At 47.2% G+C, this 17,988-nt stretch overlaps 1 protein-coding gene across 6 annotated transcripts in view; it reads right to left on the reverse strand.

Moving 5' to 3' along the window:
• The window catches only part of LOC115087389 (pre-mRNA-processing factor 40 homolog B-like), a 205,569-nt gene that overhangs the window by 86,856 nt on the left and 100,725 nt on the right, over nucleotides 1–17,988 (reverse strand). For all 6 annotated transcript variants that reach the window (XR_003855511.1, XM_029594517.1, XM_029594515.1 and 3 more), the window contains exons 16-17: nucleotides 15,536–15,686; nucleotides 14,517–14,650 (exon numbers count right to left, since the gene is read on the reverse strand). Coding sequence is in view for 5 of the 6 variants with exons in the window: in XM_029594517.1 (XP_029450377.1) it covers nucleotides 14,517–14,650; nucleotides 15,536–15,686 (285 nt within the window). In the remaining variant the exon portion in view is untranslated. The remainder of the gene's footprint in view (nucleotides 1–14,516; nucleotides 14,651–15,535; nucleotides 15,687–17,988) is intronic.

Below are 17,988 nucleotides of genomic sequence, written 5' to 3' on the forward strand. Positions count from 1 at the left end.
ACTCCAGAGTGGATGTCATTGAACAGAGAACTCTCAAATAATCCCGTACACGTGGTATAGGAATGGACAACAAGTCTCGGATTTGCGCTTGGAGCTTGAGAATGTGATGCTCTGGGAGGAACACTCTCCCCCGCAGAGTGTCGAACAGTGCGCCCAGAAATTCCAGCAACTGCGAGGGAACTAGGTGGCTCTTGTCCTCGTTGATCACCCAACCTAGGGATTGCAAGATGTCGATGACTCTACTGATCGTTGAGCGACAAAGAGACTCCGACTTCGCCCAAATTAACCAGTCGTCCAAGTACGGATGGACCAAAAGACCCTCCTTCCTGAGTTGCGCTGCCACCACAACCATCACCTTGATAAATGTCCTGGGAGCTGTGGCTAATCCGAATGGGAGAGTCCTGAATTGATAATGCTGTCCCAGAATGCAAAATCTGAGAAACTTCTGATGATCGGAGCAAATGCCGATGTGAAGATAAGCCTCGGTGAGGTCCAGAGATGCCAGAAACTCTCCCTGGTGTATGGAGGCTATGACTGACCTGAGGATTTCCATTCAAAACTTGGGAATCCGTAGGCAATGGTTGACTCTTTTGAGGTTGAGAATGGGACGATAAGCTCCTTCCTTTTTTGGAACGACAAAGTAAATTGCGTAACAACCTCTCCGTTGTTCTGGTCGAGAAACTGGGACGATAGCTCCGAGATCGCTCAGATGCTGTAGAGTGTCCCTTACTGCCCAACGTTTTTTCAGATAAGAACACGGAGAAACCAGAAACCGGTTGCGAAGCCACCAAACAAAACCTAAAGCGTAACCTTGACTTATCACCATGAGAACCCACTGATCTGACGTCCATCTGGTCCATTCTCCGTAAAACAGAGACAGCCTGCCTCCTATATCCAGAACTGGGGAACGGACCGGCCTTCTCTCATTGGGCAGATTTTGCTCCACCTGCAGCTTGGGAATTTCTTGGTCTTCCGAAACGGTGGCCACGAAAGGACAGAGGCCAATTCTGCTGCCTGCCTGACGACTGCTTTGCAAGTGGAGCTGATGGACGAGAAGAATGGAATCTTCGACCAGACCGAAAATGAGAGTGGGATAAGAAGGAACTTCGAGCTCTAGGACGATCCTCTGGTAATTTGTGAATCTTATTCTCTCCTAAGGACAATATCATATCTTCCAAGTCCTTCCCAAAGAGTAATTTTCCCTAAAGGGCAAAGCTCACAACTGAGCCTTTGAGGATGCATCCGCTGACCAATTCCTCAACCAGAGGAGCCTGCAAGCCGACACTGATGACACCATAGAGTGAGCCGAAGTCCTGAGAAGATCATATAAAGCATCTGCGCTGTAGGCAACAGTAACCTCCAATCGACCAACTTGTGCTACCTCCTCATCAGAGAGGGAAGAATTGTTTTGCAACGACTGTACCCAATGCAGCCCCGCTCGCAAGGCCAAGCTGCTACACATAGCCACCCACACACCTAGTGCAGAAACCTCTAAAATTTGCTTGAGCTGTACCTCTAGTTTACGATCCTGAGACCTTTAAGGGCCATAGCTCCCGTCACTGGGATAGTTGTCCTCTTAGTGACTGCTGACACTGTGGCATCTATCTTGGGAAGCTTCAAAACCTCCAAGGCCTCCTCTGGTAATGGATATAACTTGTCCATGGCCCGTCCTACCTTCAGACCTAATTCAGGAGTGTCCCACTCCTGGTACAATAGGTCAGTGAGAGAAAGATGGAAAGGAAAAGACGTCATCGGACCCCTAAGGCCCAGCAACACTGGATCGATATCACCCATCCGAGAGTCCTTCTTCGGAGCCTCAAGACCCAATTCCAGTAAAATCGCCAGGATCAAAGGACTAAGTTCCTCCCTCCTAAAAAGGCGGACCACTTTGGGATCATCCCCGTCCGCTATGTGAGGGGCAGAACCATTGCCCTGACTAGGATCCCCTACATGATCCACATCAGGCAGTCACTTGCCCCGGATAGTCAATGGGTCCTGCTCGGAGTCATCCGAAGTAGTAACCGTGGAGTGAGCCGGCCCTGAGCGAAGAGGATGCTTTGGAGCAGAATCAGAACCAAAACCGCTAGGTCTCGAACATTTTGAAGGCCGGGCCCTTGGACCCTGCACAGAGGAACTCTCTCTGCGCCTCCTTCTCTCCTTCTTGGATTTGTAGGTCTTATGGAGGAACCTGATAAAATCCCCTGAAAAGGAGGAAGAGGAATTTGAGGCCTCCTCGAGGCTCTCCTCAGAGCCTGCTGCATCTTCGCGCGGCTTGTCCCCTCCAGGAACTGCCGACTGCGGTGACAAGGGAGGAGGATCCAATGCTCCCTGTATGGCTTGCTGTGTTGCCGCTTGCATGGTACTGAGCAAAGCTTCCATACCTGCACTGCAGCGAAACGGGTCCGGAGTAGAGGAGCAGCCACGCCAAGGCTCTGGGGCCACGCGAGCTGGCCGACTCGTATCCTTCGCGGCTGAAATAGACGGGCCTTCCAAACCAGGGAGGCAAGCAGAGCAGAGACTCTCCCTTGAGAGCCACGCTCATGCGTTCTCCACACGCGGCAGGCTGCGCTGCACGGCATGAAGAAAACAATTGAAAAACGGCGTGAATAAGAAATAAAAGAAAAAAATACACCCCAACGCGAAAAGAAAACGTATGGTGCCACCGAGCACTGAGTTAGTGAAAAAAACTAAAAAAAAAAGCTGCCAACCGAATAAAATATAAATATATAAAAAAAAAAATTTTAACCTGAGGAAAGCCACGGACTCCAGGAGCTGCTCCAAGTAGGGTGAGTGAGCCTGGCCCCCCGGTATCACCCTCGCCAGGATTGGTTGCTGGGCAAATAACCTCCCCAACTCCGGCTACCTCAGAACCAGGAGGGATAGTCCCTTCAGGACCTCCCGACCTCCTGGGAGGCAGTGAAGCGGCTGCTAACTGAAGTTAGACCGCTTGACTTTTTTTTTTTTTTTAAATAAATCTTAAAGGAATAGTCTCACACAAAAAGACCAAGTATACCTCACTAAAAAGAATTCCTAAACAACCTGACAAAAAAAACTACCACAGACTGCAGGTATTTGGCACGTCCACCTCTGCTGGGAGACAGAGAAATACTGACGGACTGCAGGTGGCATCCCAGGGTATACGTCAGAGTCAGTCGAATCTTTCTCTGTCTCCCTCTGCTGGATTGGTGACAAAAGCCAGGGTCTGGATTGATCCGGGTACGTACAGGGAAATATAATTTTTTTCTCAGAAAAGAAAACAGCATCTGAATCATCCACAGACAAAAAAAGGACTGAGGGGGACTCCCTACGGTAACAGCTGAGTAGGAAATCATGCCCTGAAATGCCTTCCAGGCTTTTCTGCTGTTTCCTAAGTAGAGATACTGTCAGATGACATCACCCTGTTCATCCTCAGAGAAAATGGATACCAGACCAACTTCTGGCTAGAAACAGAACATGTCAAAAGGTTAAAGACTCAGTACAGCCTTCTGAAGAAAAACATTTCAGTAGAGAAAACATATGCCAAAAGGGCTAAATCTAGAATTAGGCAAAAGATCCACAGCACTTTTTGCACACAATTTTGCTAACATGACTTTTCCATGGAATTTCTTCCTGAAGCTGCAAGGTATTGAGCAAAAGATATGCTACTTCAAAATGATTAAAGCAAATCAGCCTGAAGGTATTTTGCATTTTTATTTACACTACTTTTACCCCAAACTTACATTTAACTCACAGACTAAAGGGAACTAGAGTCCTTCCTTATTGCACTACAGGGCCTCAAGACTAGTGCTTTTCTCCCCATACTTGTCCAGTTAGGAGGAAGTAAGGGATGTGTTTTTGAAGAAACTGCTCTATACCAACACCTTTTTCCTTGGAGAGTTGATTTCTATTTGATTTTCATACAGAATTGATTCCCTCTGCTGGTCTCTTCCTGCAAAGACCACTCTATGTCCCTGAGAATCAGCTCAGTGATACTGGCAGGTAAACAGATTTTCTCTAATAGTCAGCCCACTAGCAGTGCCAGAAAAACACAGCCATTCACCAGTGGTGGATATAAGTAATAAATCTGACACAGCCAAATCCTTAATGATAAGTAAGGAAGGCAAATGTGGCATAGCTGATCACCAGTGGTGGGCAGTGGCACTATACTGAAAAAGTCAGTCACCAGTGGAAGGAAGTAGCAGCAGCAGGTGATACAATAAATTCATAGGGCTGCTTCTTTTTTTTAGGTTAACTAGGTAGTCACCTAGGGTGCCAAAATTGTTTTGTGTTTTTTTTTGGGGGGGGGGGGGGGGGAAGCTGCAAAAACCCTGGAAACCTCCTGGTGATGCCTACCCACTTTTAACACACAGCACCACAAGAGAGGAGGGAATGGATCCTGGCTAGATGTGGGGATGAAGACAAAGGGAAAGCTGAGTAAGTGGGGGAAGCTGTGGAGAGAGGATGCTGGGTGGATGGAGAAAGTGTGGGTACTGGGCAGGTCAGGGTGGAGTGGGGAAAGAAAGAGGATTCTGGGCTGGGAGGGAGTGGAGAGAGAGGGGGGGTGGTGGGCACTGCAAAAAGGAGGCAAAGAGATTGGGTGATGCTGATGTGCTGAGCACAGAGAGAAGGGAAGAAAGGTGAAATTATTTCTTACCTAATAATCTCCTTTACTGGAATACAATCAGACCAGTCCACATCACTGAGTAATACACTCCAACCAGCAGATGGAGACTGAAAACAACAAGCTTGCTGATGTCACTCCTTAAAAGCATCCATGTTGACACCAGTCTGCCAGTATTTCCGTAATAAGCTAACAGTGGACAATTTTAACACCATCAACAATTTAACTACAGTATCTTAATGTTTTCTCTCTCTTTTTTTTTTTTTTTTTTTAACGAGTGGACTTGCAGAAGAATCAGGAAGCAGAAACAAAAGTAGAGTTTCCAAACAAGAGAATAAACACTTACCCTCAGCAAAGTATATGTATCTACTATGCTTCTTAACTCCATTCACATGCCTGCAAAAACATCTTCTGTATTGCAGAGAGCGAATAAAGGAAAATTGGTTCTTACCTGCTAATTTTCATTCCTGTAGTACCACAGATCAGTCCAGACTCCTGCGTTTTGCCTCCCCTCCAGCAGATGGAGACAGAGAAAGTTTTACTGACACTGTCACTTAACACGAGGTGCCACCTGCAGTTCCTCAGTATTGATCTGTACCCAAGCCAGCAATGAAAGAAACAAAACCAACTACTTGAATAACTAACTAGTCTCCCCTGAATGAGCAGAGGGAAGAGGAAAACCTTGAAGTGAAAACCATGCCCACATAAAACCCTGTGTAGGACTAACAAAACCTTTGCCATTCTTCAGAGTAATCACAAAAAGCAGATCGAGCCGACTCTCCAATTCTCCGTTTCCTCCAGTGGGTGGGGCTCTGGATTGAGCTGTGGTACTACAGGAATGAAAATTAGCAGGTAAGAACCAATTTTCTTTTCCCTATACTTACCAGGATCAGTCTAGACTCCTGGGATGTACCAAAATTTCCCTAAAGTGGGTGGGGCTGAGATAGTCCCGCTCGAAGCACATTTTCACCAAAGCCCATGGCCTCTGGAGCCTGGACATCCAAATGATAATGCCTGGCAATGACTTCCAAGTAGCCGCTCTACAGATCTCCTGTGGTGAAACTAGCTGACACTCGGCCCAGTGGGCCATCTGGGAACGGGCAGAATGCACCCGTAGTCCCTCCGGAACAGGCGACCCTGACAGATATACACAGAGTTTAGTCTCTTTCAACCACTGAGCAATTCTGGCTATTGATGCCGTATGACCCTTTTTGGCACCACTTCATAGCACAAATATATGATCTGACCTGCAGAAACTGTTCATGACCTCCAGGTACTGAAACAAAGCGTGCTTTACTTCTAACTGCCATAAATCTTTAGTGTGCGGTGCCAAAGGATCCACATTTGAGAAGGACGGGAGTTCCACTGACTGATTTAAGTGGAATGAGGACACCACCTTGGGTAGTAAAGAGGGAACTGTTCTCAAGGATACTCCCTCCTCTGAAATTCTCAAAAAGGTTCCCTGCATGATAAGGTTTGAAGTTCAGAAAGTCGACAAACCAAACAAATTGCCACCTGGAAAACCACTTTCAAGGTGAGATCCTTCATAGTCACACATCTAAGAGGTTCGAAGGGGGCACACACATGTTCTTTAAGACCCATTAAGGCTTCAGGAAGGGCCCAGCTGCCGAACCAGGAGGCACAAATGTTTCACCTCCTGAAGAAAAGGCACAATGTCCGGATGAGCTGCCAGTGAAACTCCTCCAACCTTACCTCGTAGACATCCTAATGCCACCACTTGAACCCTGAGGGAATTAAAAAGTATCCCTTTGACCACACCATCCTGCAGAAAAGCTAAAATATGCACCACCGAGGCTCACCTAGGATCCACCTGCTGACCAGGACACCAAGCCTCAAAAACTCTCCATACACTCGCATAGGCGAGTGAGGTGGAGGTCTTCCTAGACTGCAAGAGGGTAGCGATGCCCATGTCTGAATAATCTTTCTCTCTCAAAAGCTGCCTCTCAAAAGCCAAGCCACTAGACAAAATCGATCTGCCCGATCTAAATAAACGGGACCTTGGCTCAGAAGATTCGGCAGATGAGCTAGTCGCAATGGCCCATCCACTGATAGGTTGACTAAGTTTGCAAACCATGGACACCTCGGCCACTCTGGTGCGATGAGAATCATGTCACTTGGATGAATCGCTATGTACCGCAAGATCTTGCCTACTAATGGCCAAGGAGGAAACACATACAGGAGGACATCCTTCGGCCAAGGGAGAACCAAGGCATCTACCTCCTCTGCCCCTCTTTCTCTTCGCTGGCTGAAGAAACGTGAGGCCTTGATATTGTGGAAGGTCGCCATCAAATCTACACACGGTGTGCCCCACCTGAGACTGATGAGGTGCATCGCTTCTTCTGAAATTCCCACTCTCCGGAGTCCAGTGTTGTGTTTGTGGCATTGTGGACCCTTGGTCGCAATGGAGATGACTCCGCCCACGGGGAGGGGCCACAAGGGGAACCACTACGATAGGCTGAACTCAGATAGCAGACACAGTATGGATAGAGTCTTTATTGTACTGCTGTAGATAGATGTTGATAGCAGGAAGGTAAGGCACTGATCCAAGAAGTGCCAATACATTCAACAGGCTCAGATGTGAAGTCTCACCCAGATGTTATGATAGGCGGAAGCCTGCAGAGCAGGTGATGTCGCGGCTGGTGAGTGGAGTTGGAGTACCGGATCATAGAGATACTCACAGGAATGATGGCATCTTCCTAATGGTAGAAAGTTGGGACCGAAGGTCCGTGGTGCAGGATATAATGGCTGGTAGGCCCTCGAGTAGCGACTACCTGATGGTCCGATATCCTGAAATGTAGAAGAGAGAGAAAGACCCCCGAGGAGCGGTTGTCATAGTTAGAGAGGACCCCGAAGAGTAGTTGGAAGTGAGAGACCCCCGAGGAGCGGGTATCTAGAACAGGAGCGAGGCCCTTGGAGTGAAAGCAGCATCTAAGCGTGCAGCTTAGAGCGGTCAGAATAGCTAAAACCAAAGTCCTTGCTAACTCAAGGTGGTGGCGGAAGCGGAGGCTAGATATACCCGGAGGTACTGACGTCATGTGGTGGGACCACCCATGAGGTTCCCGCCATGACGTGTATTTGAGCGTAGGAGATGTGCGCTCGTGCCCTAGAAGGCCACAGGAATGAGCATGGCGGATGGGGACGTCCATGCTGGTTTGGAAATGCCGAGACCCTCGGCACTTGGCACCGGAGGCAGCCATCTTGCCCAAAGAGAGTGAAAGAGGAGAAAAAGATGTAAGGCAGAGCGGTCGTAGCCGTCTGCGACCGACGGATGCAACATCCAGTTGCTACCGGCTTACAAATCCGCTTTCAAGTTGTCCGAGCCCGCTATGTGGGAAGCTGCCAAGCGCTCCAAATGTTGTTCTGCCCAAAAGCCGGGCCTCCTGAGCCACAGCTCAAATCTTGGTACCCACCCTGTCGACTGATGTAAGCCACTGTTGTCGCATTGTCTGACTAGACCTTCACCTACCTTCCCCTCACAATGGTATAAACACCTGCAGGGCCAAACTAACAGCTCTCGTCTCTAGATGACTGATGGACCACAAGGCTTTCTCCATCGACCACTGCCCCTGCACAGACTGGTTCTGACATACCGCTCCCCACCAGGAGAGACTGGCATCGGTGGTGACGATTGACCAGATCTGAATGTCCAGATCCACTCCCAGACTCAACTTGTCCGAGAGAAGCCACCAGAAAAGACTTGGTGCAAACTCCATAAGAGGGAGTCGTAGTTGAAAATGCTCCGACAACGGGTCCCAGTGAGATAGAAAAGTTGACTGTAGAGGCCTCATATGAGCAAATGCCCATGGAACCAATTCCAAGGTGGAAGCCATGGATCCGAGAACTTGCAAGTAATCCCAGACCTTGGGAACTCGCTTTTCCAACAATCCACAAACCTGAGCTTGCAATTTGGAAATCTGCACTTCAGTGAGGAACACCTTCACCACCCTTGAATCGAAACACGCCCCCAGGAATTCCAAATCCTGGGAAGGAACAAGATGACTCTTGGACAGATTACTATCCACCCCAATGATCTCGGGTGCCAGAGGATCAAATCTACTGCCCTCCTACAAAGGGATTCAGACTTCGCCCAAATCAGCAAGTCATCCAGATAGGGGCGGACCATGACCCCATCTCGCCAGAGAGTTGCAGCCACCACGACCATTACCTTGGTAAAGGTTCTGGGTGCAGTCGCTAGACTGAAGGGCAGAGTGCAAAATTGAAAATTCTCCCCCAGAATCATGAACCTCATATCTCTGATGATCGGGCTGGATTCCTATGTGCAAGTATGCTTCGGTTAAATCCAGGAACACTAGGTACTCCTCCTTGTGTACCGCAGCAATGACTGAACACAGGGTCTCCATTCAGAACCGAGGAACCCTCAGAGCCACGTTCACCTTTTTTAAATCAAGGATTGGACGGGACTTGCCTTCCTTCTTGGGAATTATGAAATAAATGGAATAGCGACCTGTCTCACAGGCAATGAATGGTGTCTTGTACCTCTAGCTTCTTTTCTTCGTAAGTGCACGGGGAGACCAAAAACTGATCTCTTAATGGCCGAGTAAATTCTAAAGCATAACCTTGTTTTATCTCGCTTAAGACTCACTGGTCTGACGTGATTTTGGTCTATTCCTCGTAAAATAGAGCCAGACAGTCCGCTATCACTGAAACAAAGGAATGTACTGGCCTCGCATCATTGGGATGATTTGGCTCCATCTCCACCCTGGGAAGAGCCATCTCTGCTGGACCGATGCCCACGAAATGACTGACCTCAGGACGGTTATTTGCCCGAGAACTGCCTCGGAGTAGTTCCTGATGCTCTGGTTGCCCAAATGCCCAAAATCTTCGACTTCCTCTGAAGCGAGAACAAGGAGGAAAAGAGCTTTTCCCTTTTGGCTTATCTTCTGGCAATTTATGAACCTTATTCTCACCGAGGAACTTGATCATCTCCTCCAAATCTTTACCAAAGAGCAATTTTCCCTTAAAGAGCAAAGATCCCAACTGAGACTTGGAAGAAACATCGGCTGACCAATTCCTCAACCAGAGGAGTCTCCAGGCCAAAACCGCCGACATCATAGTCCTGGAGGAGGTCCTGAGAAGATCATACAAAGCATCCGCACTATATGCCACAACGGACTCCAGCTGTTCTGCCAGTTGAGTCTCAGATTCAGACAAAGACTTGTCTGCCTGCAACTGCTGCATCCAGCGAAGTCCTGCTCTCAACATAAAACTGCTACATATAGCAGCCCAAGTACCAAGGGCAGACACCTAAAACATCTTCTTGAGGTACACTTCCAGGTGTGGTGGTGAACTCTAGTCCTTGAGGGTCACAAACAGCCAGGTTTTCAGGATAAGCACAATGAATATGCATGAGATAGTTTTGCATACATTGGAGGCAGAGCATACAGATCTATCTCATGTATATTCATTGTGGATATCCTGAAAACCTGGCCTGTTTGTGACCCTCGAGGATCGGAGTTTGCCACCTGTGTTGAAGGTCCTTCAGAGCTGTAGTGCCAGCAATTGGAATGGTTTTCTTGGTAACCGCTGAGACCGAGGCATCCACCTTCGTGACTTTAATGGTCAGTGCACCAATCCTCAAACACTCTCCATATGTAGACATAAGTCAAGGAAGTGGAAAATTTTGTAGATTTCAATGTGCCCTTTCAAGGGCCAAACCGTAAGACAAAAAGAATCCAGATGGATGTGCTGGATGTGAGCAGATACTATCAGTGAAAGCTCCTTGGACATCAGCCACTTAATGCTTTTACATCCTTGCTAGACTATTTATTGCCTAAAAATGTCTCGGGATGTGCCATCTAAGTCCCTGCCTGTTATGTGGGCTGAGCAATCTGGTAAGGCTCAAAGATCTGGAAAAACAGTAAAACAGGTCAGGTGGAGGAGCAGGCCTCAGATGAGACACAACTAAGCAGTTACAGAAAATGTTTGACTCCCTTTCTACTAAACTTACCTCCACCATTAACAGTGAGCTGGCAATAGTGGCAGAAAAGGTAGCTGAACTCGTGATATCTGTGCAAGAAAATGTTTCCCTGATTGAGGATGTAGAATCCTGGGTAGAGGAACTTGAAGACTCCCTGACTGGGGCAAGAAAGAAGGCTGATTTCTTGGAATGGAGACTCAAGGAAGTGATGGACAAGATTAATGATCTGGAGAACTGAGGATAAATATTAGATTGGTGGGCTTCCCAGAAGGTAAGGAGAGCCTGGAAACAATGGCATTTTTTCGATGGTGGATCCCTGAGGCTTTGAGGCTGTTTGAAAACGAAAGCCATAATCAAAAGAGAGAGAGCACATCATGCGCTTGCTCTTCCTCCGGGTCCCCGTGGACATCCACAAACTGTAATTATGCAATTGCATAATTATCAAGAAAAAGTGCAAATATAAGACAACGTACACTCCAGGGAGGGAATCTTTCACAAAAATCACAAAATTATGTTTTTTTCAGGCTTTTTCAGTTGCGCTGCAAAAAGAGAGTGGGATATGCCCCAATTAAAAAAGTTCTGCAATAACGTGGTTTGTCTTACGCACTCCTATATCTGGCCCATTTAAAAATTACTGTAAACAACAAGCCACAGTTTTTTTAGATCCCCACGGAGGCTCAGTGCTTCCTGGAGCAGGCCGAGGAAGTGCTTTCTGCCAAGAAGCAAAGGTTTATTGGTAACAGAGATGAGTCAAACTCTAATCATCATCATATATGCAACTTTAGGTGCCAGGGAGAGGGGTGCCGAAGAGCTACACACACAGATTCTACAGCTACGCATTTATGGTGCTGCCATGATCCTTTTGTTAGGTTTACTTTTTTTTTTTTTTTTTTGCGACTTTGGGACTATGGTATGGATTTGATCATCAGGTTTGCATTCAGGATTTGGGGGAAGGGTCAGAGGGGAAGGGATTTGTGGACGAAATGCAAGTTTTTTTGATTGACATGCCTAATCAGAGTGGGCTGTGGTGGCTAGACAGACATGTGGTAGTGCTGCTTTATGGAGACTGGTGCCCTTTTCTTCAGTTCATCGGCATTGATTCGTGCCCCAGATGTTTTAGAGCTACCTTGGAGAAGCACTGGTAGAAGAAATCCTGTTTACATAATAACAAAGTACTGGCGGTAAAAAAAGTACCAGATGGCCCATCCAGTCTGCCCAGCAAGCTACTTATAGTAGTATCTGCCGCTCTGTGCAGGATACCCCCATGTTTCTTTCAAGGGTAGTAATTGCCGCTCGGTGCAGTTAAACCCAAGCCTTAAGATAAGAGTAACAATATTTATAATCAGAACCAATCAACAGTCAAATTCATAATAAATTACTGCTAGCAACATTTTTACTAGGTGAGCAGCCTTCTTGATAATTCACACAATGCTGCTTGGTGTTCTTTGCTTTGGGACTTGGCTGTAGAAGCTGTTCTGTGCTTTTTCCCTTATGTCTGCAAGTCAGTACCCCCAGACAGTAAAAGTCAGGGCTCATGTTGGTCGTTGTCTGTATCTAGCTCCCCTTTTTCTCCCCCACCCCCCCCCACCCCGGGTAGCGATGCTGCAGTTGCGTCAAAAGCATCAAGGCTATTGATTGAGGGTAGTAACCAACATGCCTTCTGTAAGGATAGTAACTGCTACTCCGTGCAGGTTCCCCCATGCACCCTCTTCTACATTTCTGTCCTCTAACCTTTAGGAGACCACAGTGTTTATCCCATGCCCCTTTGAATTCTTTCACTGTTTTCGTCTTCACCACCTTCTCCGGAAGGGCATTCCAAGCATCCACCACCCTCTCTGTGAAGAAATATTTCCTGACATTTGTTCTGTGCCCTTGGAGTTTCATCTCGTGACCCCCTAGTTCCACCGTTGCCTTTCTGACAGGGTTTGAAGTTTGTACATCATTAAACCCTTTCAGGAACCTGAAGGTCTGTCTCATATCTCTCCTCTGCACCTCCTCTCGTCCAGCGTATACGTATTTAGATCCTTCAGCTTCTCTTCATAAGTCTTACAATACAGACCCCACAACATGTTGGTCGTCCTTCTTTAGATCACCTCCATTCTGTCTCTATCCTTTTTGAGATACGGGCTTCAAAACTGAACACAGTACTCCAGGTGAGGCCTCATCAAGGATCTGTACAAGATTATCATCACCTCCTTTTTCCTGCTAGTTATTCCTCTCTCTACACAGCATTCGGGAAAATGTATGTTTTTGTTTTTTTTACAATATTGTGTTTTTACATGCCTGTCTTTGGGGTTGGGAAGGGTGGAAAACATATGGTGGGCTGAGAGAGGGAAGTGAAGGGATGGATGGGGTTGAAATTGGGAGGGTGATGGATGTTTGAAGGGGACATTTCTTATACAGTCCAGATGCTTGCAAGGTTGATGGGGGTTTCAGATGGTGCTCTTGCTTTCATCTGTTTGGTTGGGGAGTTGTTGGGATTGGGCAGTTTAGGGAAGGTGGGAGGAAGAGCTTTTTGTGTAAAGTCATAATGGAATGTATGGGTGAACTATCTGTGATCCAACATATGTCCCTCTCGGATAGGGAGGGAGGGACAATAGAGTATTGGCTGCTTCCCTATCCATCGAGTCTCCCAATCCTGAGCCTCCCACCTGCAAAAGTCCCAACTTTGCAGCTCCCACCAGGCAGATGGGCACTCCCTGCAAAGTTTTAGTGTGCTGCCAGACTGTACTTTTCTCATGTGGCAGGCTGTTCAGAAAACGGTTTTTCTTCTGCACTTCACAGCCGGCACCATCTTGCCCACACGATCCACAGTAAAAGCACACAGCCTGAGCATAAACCAAAATCCATGAACCGGGGAACTCACTGGTAGGAGAAGGAAAAGTGTCCCCGAAGCTCCAAAGCACTGTTCCCTGCTGCGGCCTGCTGTTGCTGAAGCAAGCCCTCCAATTGTTGTCACAGCCTTTTTTTTTTTTTTTTTACTTTATTGTCCTCTCGGAAGCGGGGAAAACCTTAAAGAAATAGTCCCCTTTTTTCTTTAAAACAGCCAAAAGAAAGAAGGAGCAATGAGGGAGGAAGAGAGAAGATAAAATGGGGAAGGAAGAGTTATCCCAAACCCCATGGATCTGGACTGCTCAAGAGGGAAGGCACGTGAGCTTTTGCCTCTGGAGCACCTGCCCTTGATTTATTTAATTTTTCTTTTTTTTCTATCTGGGATTCCACTCAACTGAGGAAATGAAGACTATCCTTTCCCCTGAGGAGCACCAAGAAGTCTCTCCTGTTCAGCCTGAGTCTGCAAAACAGGACTGCTTGCCTGCCAGCTGCTGGAGACAGAGAATACGGGTAGGCTGGTGTCAGCACAGATGCTTATAAAGGAGTGACATCAGCGAGCCTGTTGATCTCTGTCTCCATCTGCTGGTTGGCATACATAACCCAATGGTCTGGACTGGTCTGACTGGATAAAGAGGAAAAGGAGGATATGGGGATGGGAGAGAGAAGAGAAAAGGAGAGGTGCTGGATAGAGGGATAAAAAAAGGAATGCTGGGCACTGTCAACAGGGAGCAAAGGAAGCGGGATACAGGACTTGGCAGAAGGTGAGAGGAGAGTGAGACATGGATTCTGAGCTGGACAAGAAAGGTGGATGCTATGCCACAACTGCTGACCAGCAGGTGTGTAAGGCAGACAGCACAATGTTTAAGTTTCACCTAAGGCACCTCATACCCTTGCATTGGCCCTGCCAATCCCTAGTGGCAGGTAGAATGGCATATCTAATTGCTAGTGGTGGCCAGAGCAGCACAAATTTAGTAAAACACTGGCACTGGTGAGGGTTGGATTTAGTATCTGAGTCTTGAAAGGATGATGCAGCCAAGCAGAAAACTCATCAGTCATTTTCACCAGCACTTTTATCCAGAGGGCTATGAATATTATACTAGAAGATGTTTCTCTCACAGCGCTTACCTGGAATGCTTCTCTATTTTTGCGCTCTTGCCGTCTTTCTCGCACTCTCGTTTTCTCTTTCTCCTCTTCTTCCTCCTTCTCAAGGACACGAATATGCTCCTCAAAGCAGATAAGGGCATCTTCCTTATCCATGTCTGCAACACAGATATAGAGACATATATATATGATAGTACCTTTTTTTCAAATCTGACCTCTAGAGGACTGAGGCTACAATGCTCTCATAGCAGTGTGGGGTCCCAGTGTCTGCTGGATTTGAGTGAAGGATTACAGTTCCCTAAAAAAAGTGACCATACAAATTAAAACAAGCCCTTGTGCCTGCTACCTGCCTCCTTCTTTATATATGTGAGAATGAGGCACTCTCAGGGACAAGCAAATACACCAGAGGAAAAAACAAGTGGAGATAAAGACAAAAGAGACATGAGAACCATGAAAACGTGGCATTTGTTGTTTGCTGCCGCCGCAGAGCATAAGGCAGTTCTGGTACACATAGGGGACTCTGGCCTGGACTTCCTGGGGCTTCAGAGGTGGTCTGGGATTTCAGTGCTGCTTTTGAGGAAAGAGGAAGTGGAGGAGGGATTTCATTCTTGCTGCTCTGAAGAGAGCGACTGCACACTCTCTCACTAGTTACCAGGTCTAAAAAAGCGTTTCACAGAATGAATGCGAATACAGACATCCTAGGAAGGGAAGAAATGAACAGGCTATTTTGGGAAGCTTCCATGTCTGAGGAAACTTTCTTTGTGCAATGCTATGTGCACTGACGGCCTTTGGCAAAATGTTATAATTAATTAATTTGTTCTTCGCATTTAACTAATGTTTGGAAATTAGTGGATTATTAAAACTTTTAAATAAATAAATAAATGTAATAGGCCATGTAAAGGCCTCATGAAACTTGGCTTGCAGAGTGTGTGCAGCAGAATCCTCCTTATCTGAGGGCAAGGGAGAAAGTTGGATCAACTCAGCTGTTTGGATAAACGATGACAATGGGGATACAGCAGCTCACTGCATGGGAGGTGACTTACTCTGCAGGTCTTCATCTTCGGCAAAGGTGGGGTTGTCCATGAGATACTGCTGGGCTTCTGACCAAGTCGTCTGGAAACTGACATTGCTCATGCTGTCCAGTATATTCTTTAAAGCCTGAATATTGCGCTTCCGCAGCTGCTTGGCCTGTTCCTAAGCAGAGAAGAAATACATCGAAAAACTAAATCACTATGCTTCAGAGAATGGCACAGAATTGAATCTTTACTTGTTTTGGTTTCTGATTATTTTCTTCATACAGCAGAGGTTAATAAAGCAAAAATAGTATGTTTAGACATCTCTGCAGCGTTTGATACAGTGAGTCAGAATCAGATGTTAAACCATGTGGCTGAGCTTGGGATTGGTGGGAAGGTATATAGGAAAATCGGTTCTTACCTGCTAATTTTCGTTCCTGTAGTACCATGGATCAGTCCAGACCGCTGGGTTATGCCTCCCTTCCAGCAGATGGAGACAGAGAAAAACTTGAAAGGCACCTCCTCTTAGTCTGGTGTGCCACCTGCGATCCTTCAGTATAATCAATACCACAGCAGAAAAGAAGAAAATTTAAGAATCAATGGCTAGACTAAACTATCTGAACAATAAACTTGGAAACTATGCACACAGAAGGAGTACTGATTTGGATATTTCCGATATCTTCATTATATTCAATATACCCTGCAGAAAGGAATATTTGACAAATACTGAGCAGACTCTCCAGAGCAAATACCCTGGGCGGGCGTCTGGACTGATCCGTGGTACTACAGGAACGAAAATTAGCAGGTAAGAACCAATTTTCCTTTCTCTGTAAGTACCCGGATCAGTCCAGACCATTGGGATGTACCCAAGCTGCTCTATATGGTGTGGGTCCTGGCGAGTCCCGCTCGAAGCACACTGCTGCCGAAACAATCAACGTCCGGGGCTCGGACATCTAAACGGTATTGCTTTGCAAAAGTGTGTAAAGACTTCCAAGTAGCCGCTCGGCAAATCTCCTGCAGCGAAACACACTGACTCTCTGCCCAAGATGCCACCTGATATCTGATCAAATGAGCTATTAGACCATCCAGCACTGGCCGCCTGTGACATATATATGCCAAACCTATAGCTTCCTTCAACCATCGGACAATGGTAGTTTTGGATGCCTTATGCCCTTTCTTAGGACCATTCCATAAGACAAAAAGATGGTCCGACAACCGAAAACCATTAGTCACCTCCAAATATCGAAGGAGAACCCGTCGGACATTCAATTTCCTCAAGTCGCGAGCTTGAGGGGAATCACGATCCAAATCTGAAAAAGACAACAACGGAACGGTTCTCTACAGGACAACGCTTGAATCTTAGATATTAGTCTTGCCGAACAGTTAGCCTCGAGGAAAACAGCCTTAAGCGTTGGGTCTTTCAAAGTAGCTCGTTTGAGAGGTTCAAAAGGAAGACCACACAATCCCCGTAGAACCAGATTTAGACCCCCAAGGACCCACTGGTCAAACTGGAGGGTTCAAATGTTTAGCACCCTTCAGATGGGCCGCAAGGGATGTCCCGTCAATCTTTCCCCTTAAACAGCCCAGACTGCTACTTGAACCCAGAGAGAGCTGTACGCCAAACCTTTTTTCAACCTTCTAGTAAGAAGGCAAGAATATGAACAATGGTGGCTCGCCGCAGGGACACCTTCACCATGAATGGAAAACCTTCCAGACCCAAACACAGGTGAGCGAAGTAGATGTCTTCCATGCCCGTAGGAGGGTGGAGATGACTGAATCCGGTAACCCTTCTTCCTCAACTGTCTCCTTTCAAAAGCCAGGCCGCTAGACAAAAGCGAGCCGTCTGATCGAAAAATACTAGACCTTGTCAAAGTAGATTCGGAAGGTGACCGTGACACAAAAGGCCGTCCACCGCCAAGTTGACCACATCCGCGAACCACGGCCTCCTTGGCCATTCTGGGGCTACTAGGATGACTGACCCCGGGTGGGTCTCTATTCTTCTTGTTTGCCTACTAATGGCCAATGAGGAAAAACGTAGAGCAGAATGTCGCGGGGCCATGGAAGGACCAGAGCGTCCACTCCTTCCGCCCCCTGCTCCCTTCTGCGACTGAAGAAACGAGCCGACTTTGCGTTCTGCCAAGTCGCCATCAAGTCCAGATGGGGCACTCCCCACCGATGAATCAGGAGCTGCATCACTTCCTCGGATAACTCCCACACTCCGGGGGTCTAACTGTTGTCAACTGAGAAAATCCGCCTGAACGTTGTCTACGCCGGCTATGTGTGAAGCCGCCAATCGGGCTAGATTGTGTTCCGCCCAGACCATCAGCTTGCCGCCTCCCCGGCTACCGGCCAACTTCTCATTCCCCCTTGGTGATTGATGTATGCCATTGTAATCGTGTTGTCGGACAAAATTCGTACTGACTGATGCCAGATGAGAGGAAGAAAGCTGCGCAGCGCCAGATGGACTGTTCTTGTTTCCAATC

This window comes from Rhinatrema bivittatum, chromosome 3 (assembly GCF_901001135.1).
Source record: "Rhinatrema bivittatum chromosome 3, aRhiBiv1.1, whole genome shotgun sequence".
In the NCBI taxonomy this organism is placed as follows: domain Eukaryota; kingdom Metazoa; phylum Chordata; class Amphibia; order Gymnophiona; family Rhinatrematidae; genus Rhinatrema; species Rhinatrema bivittatum.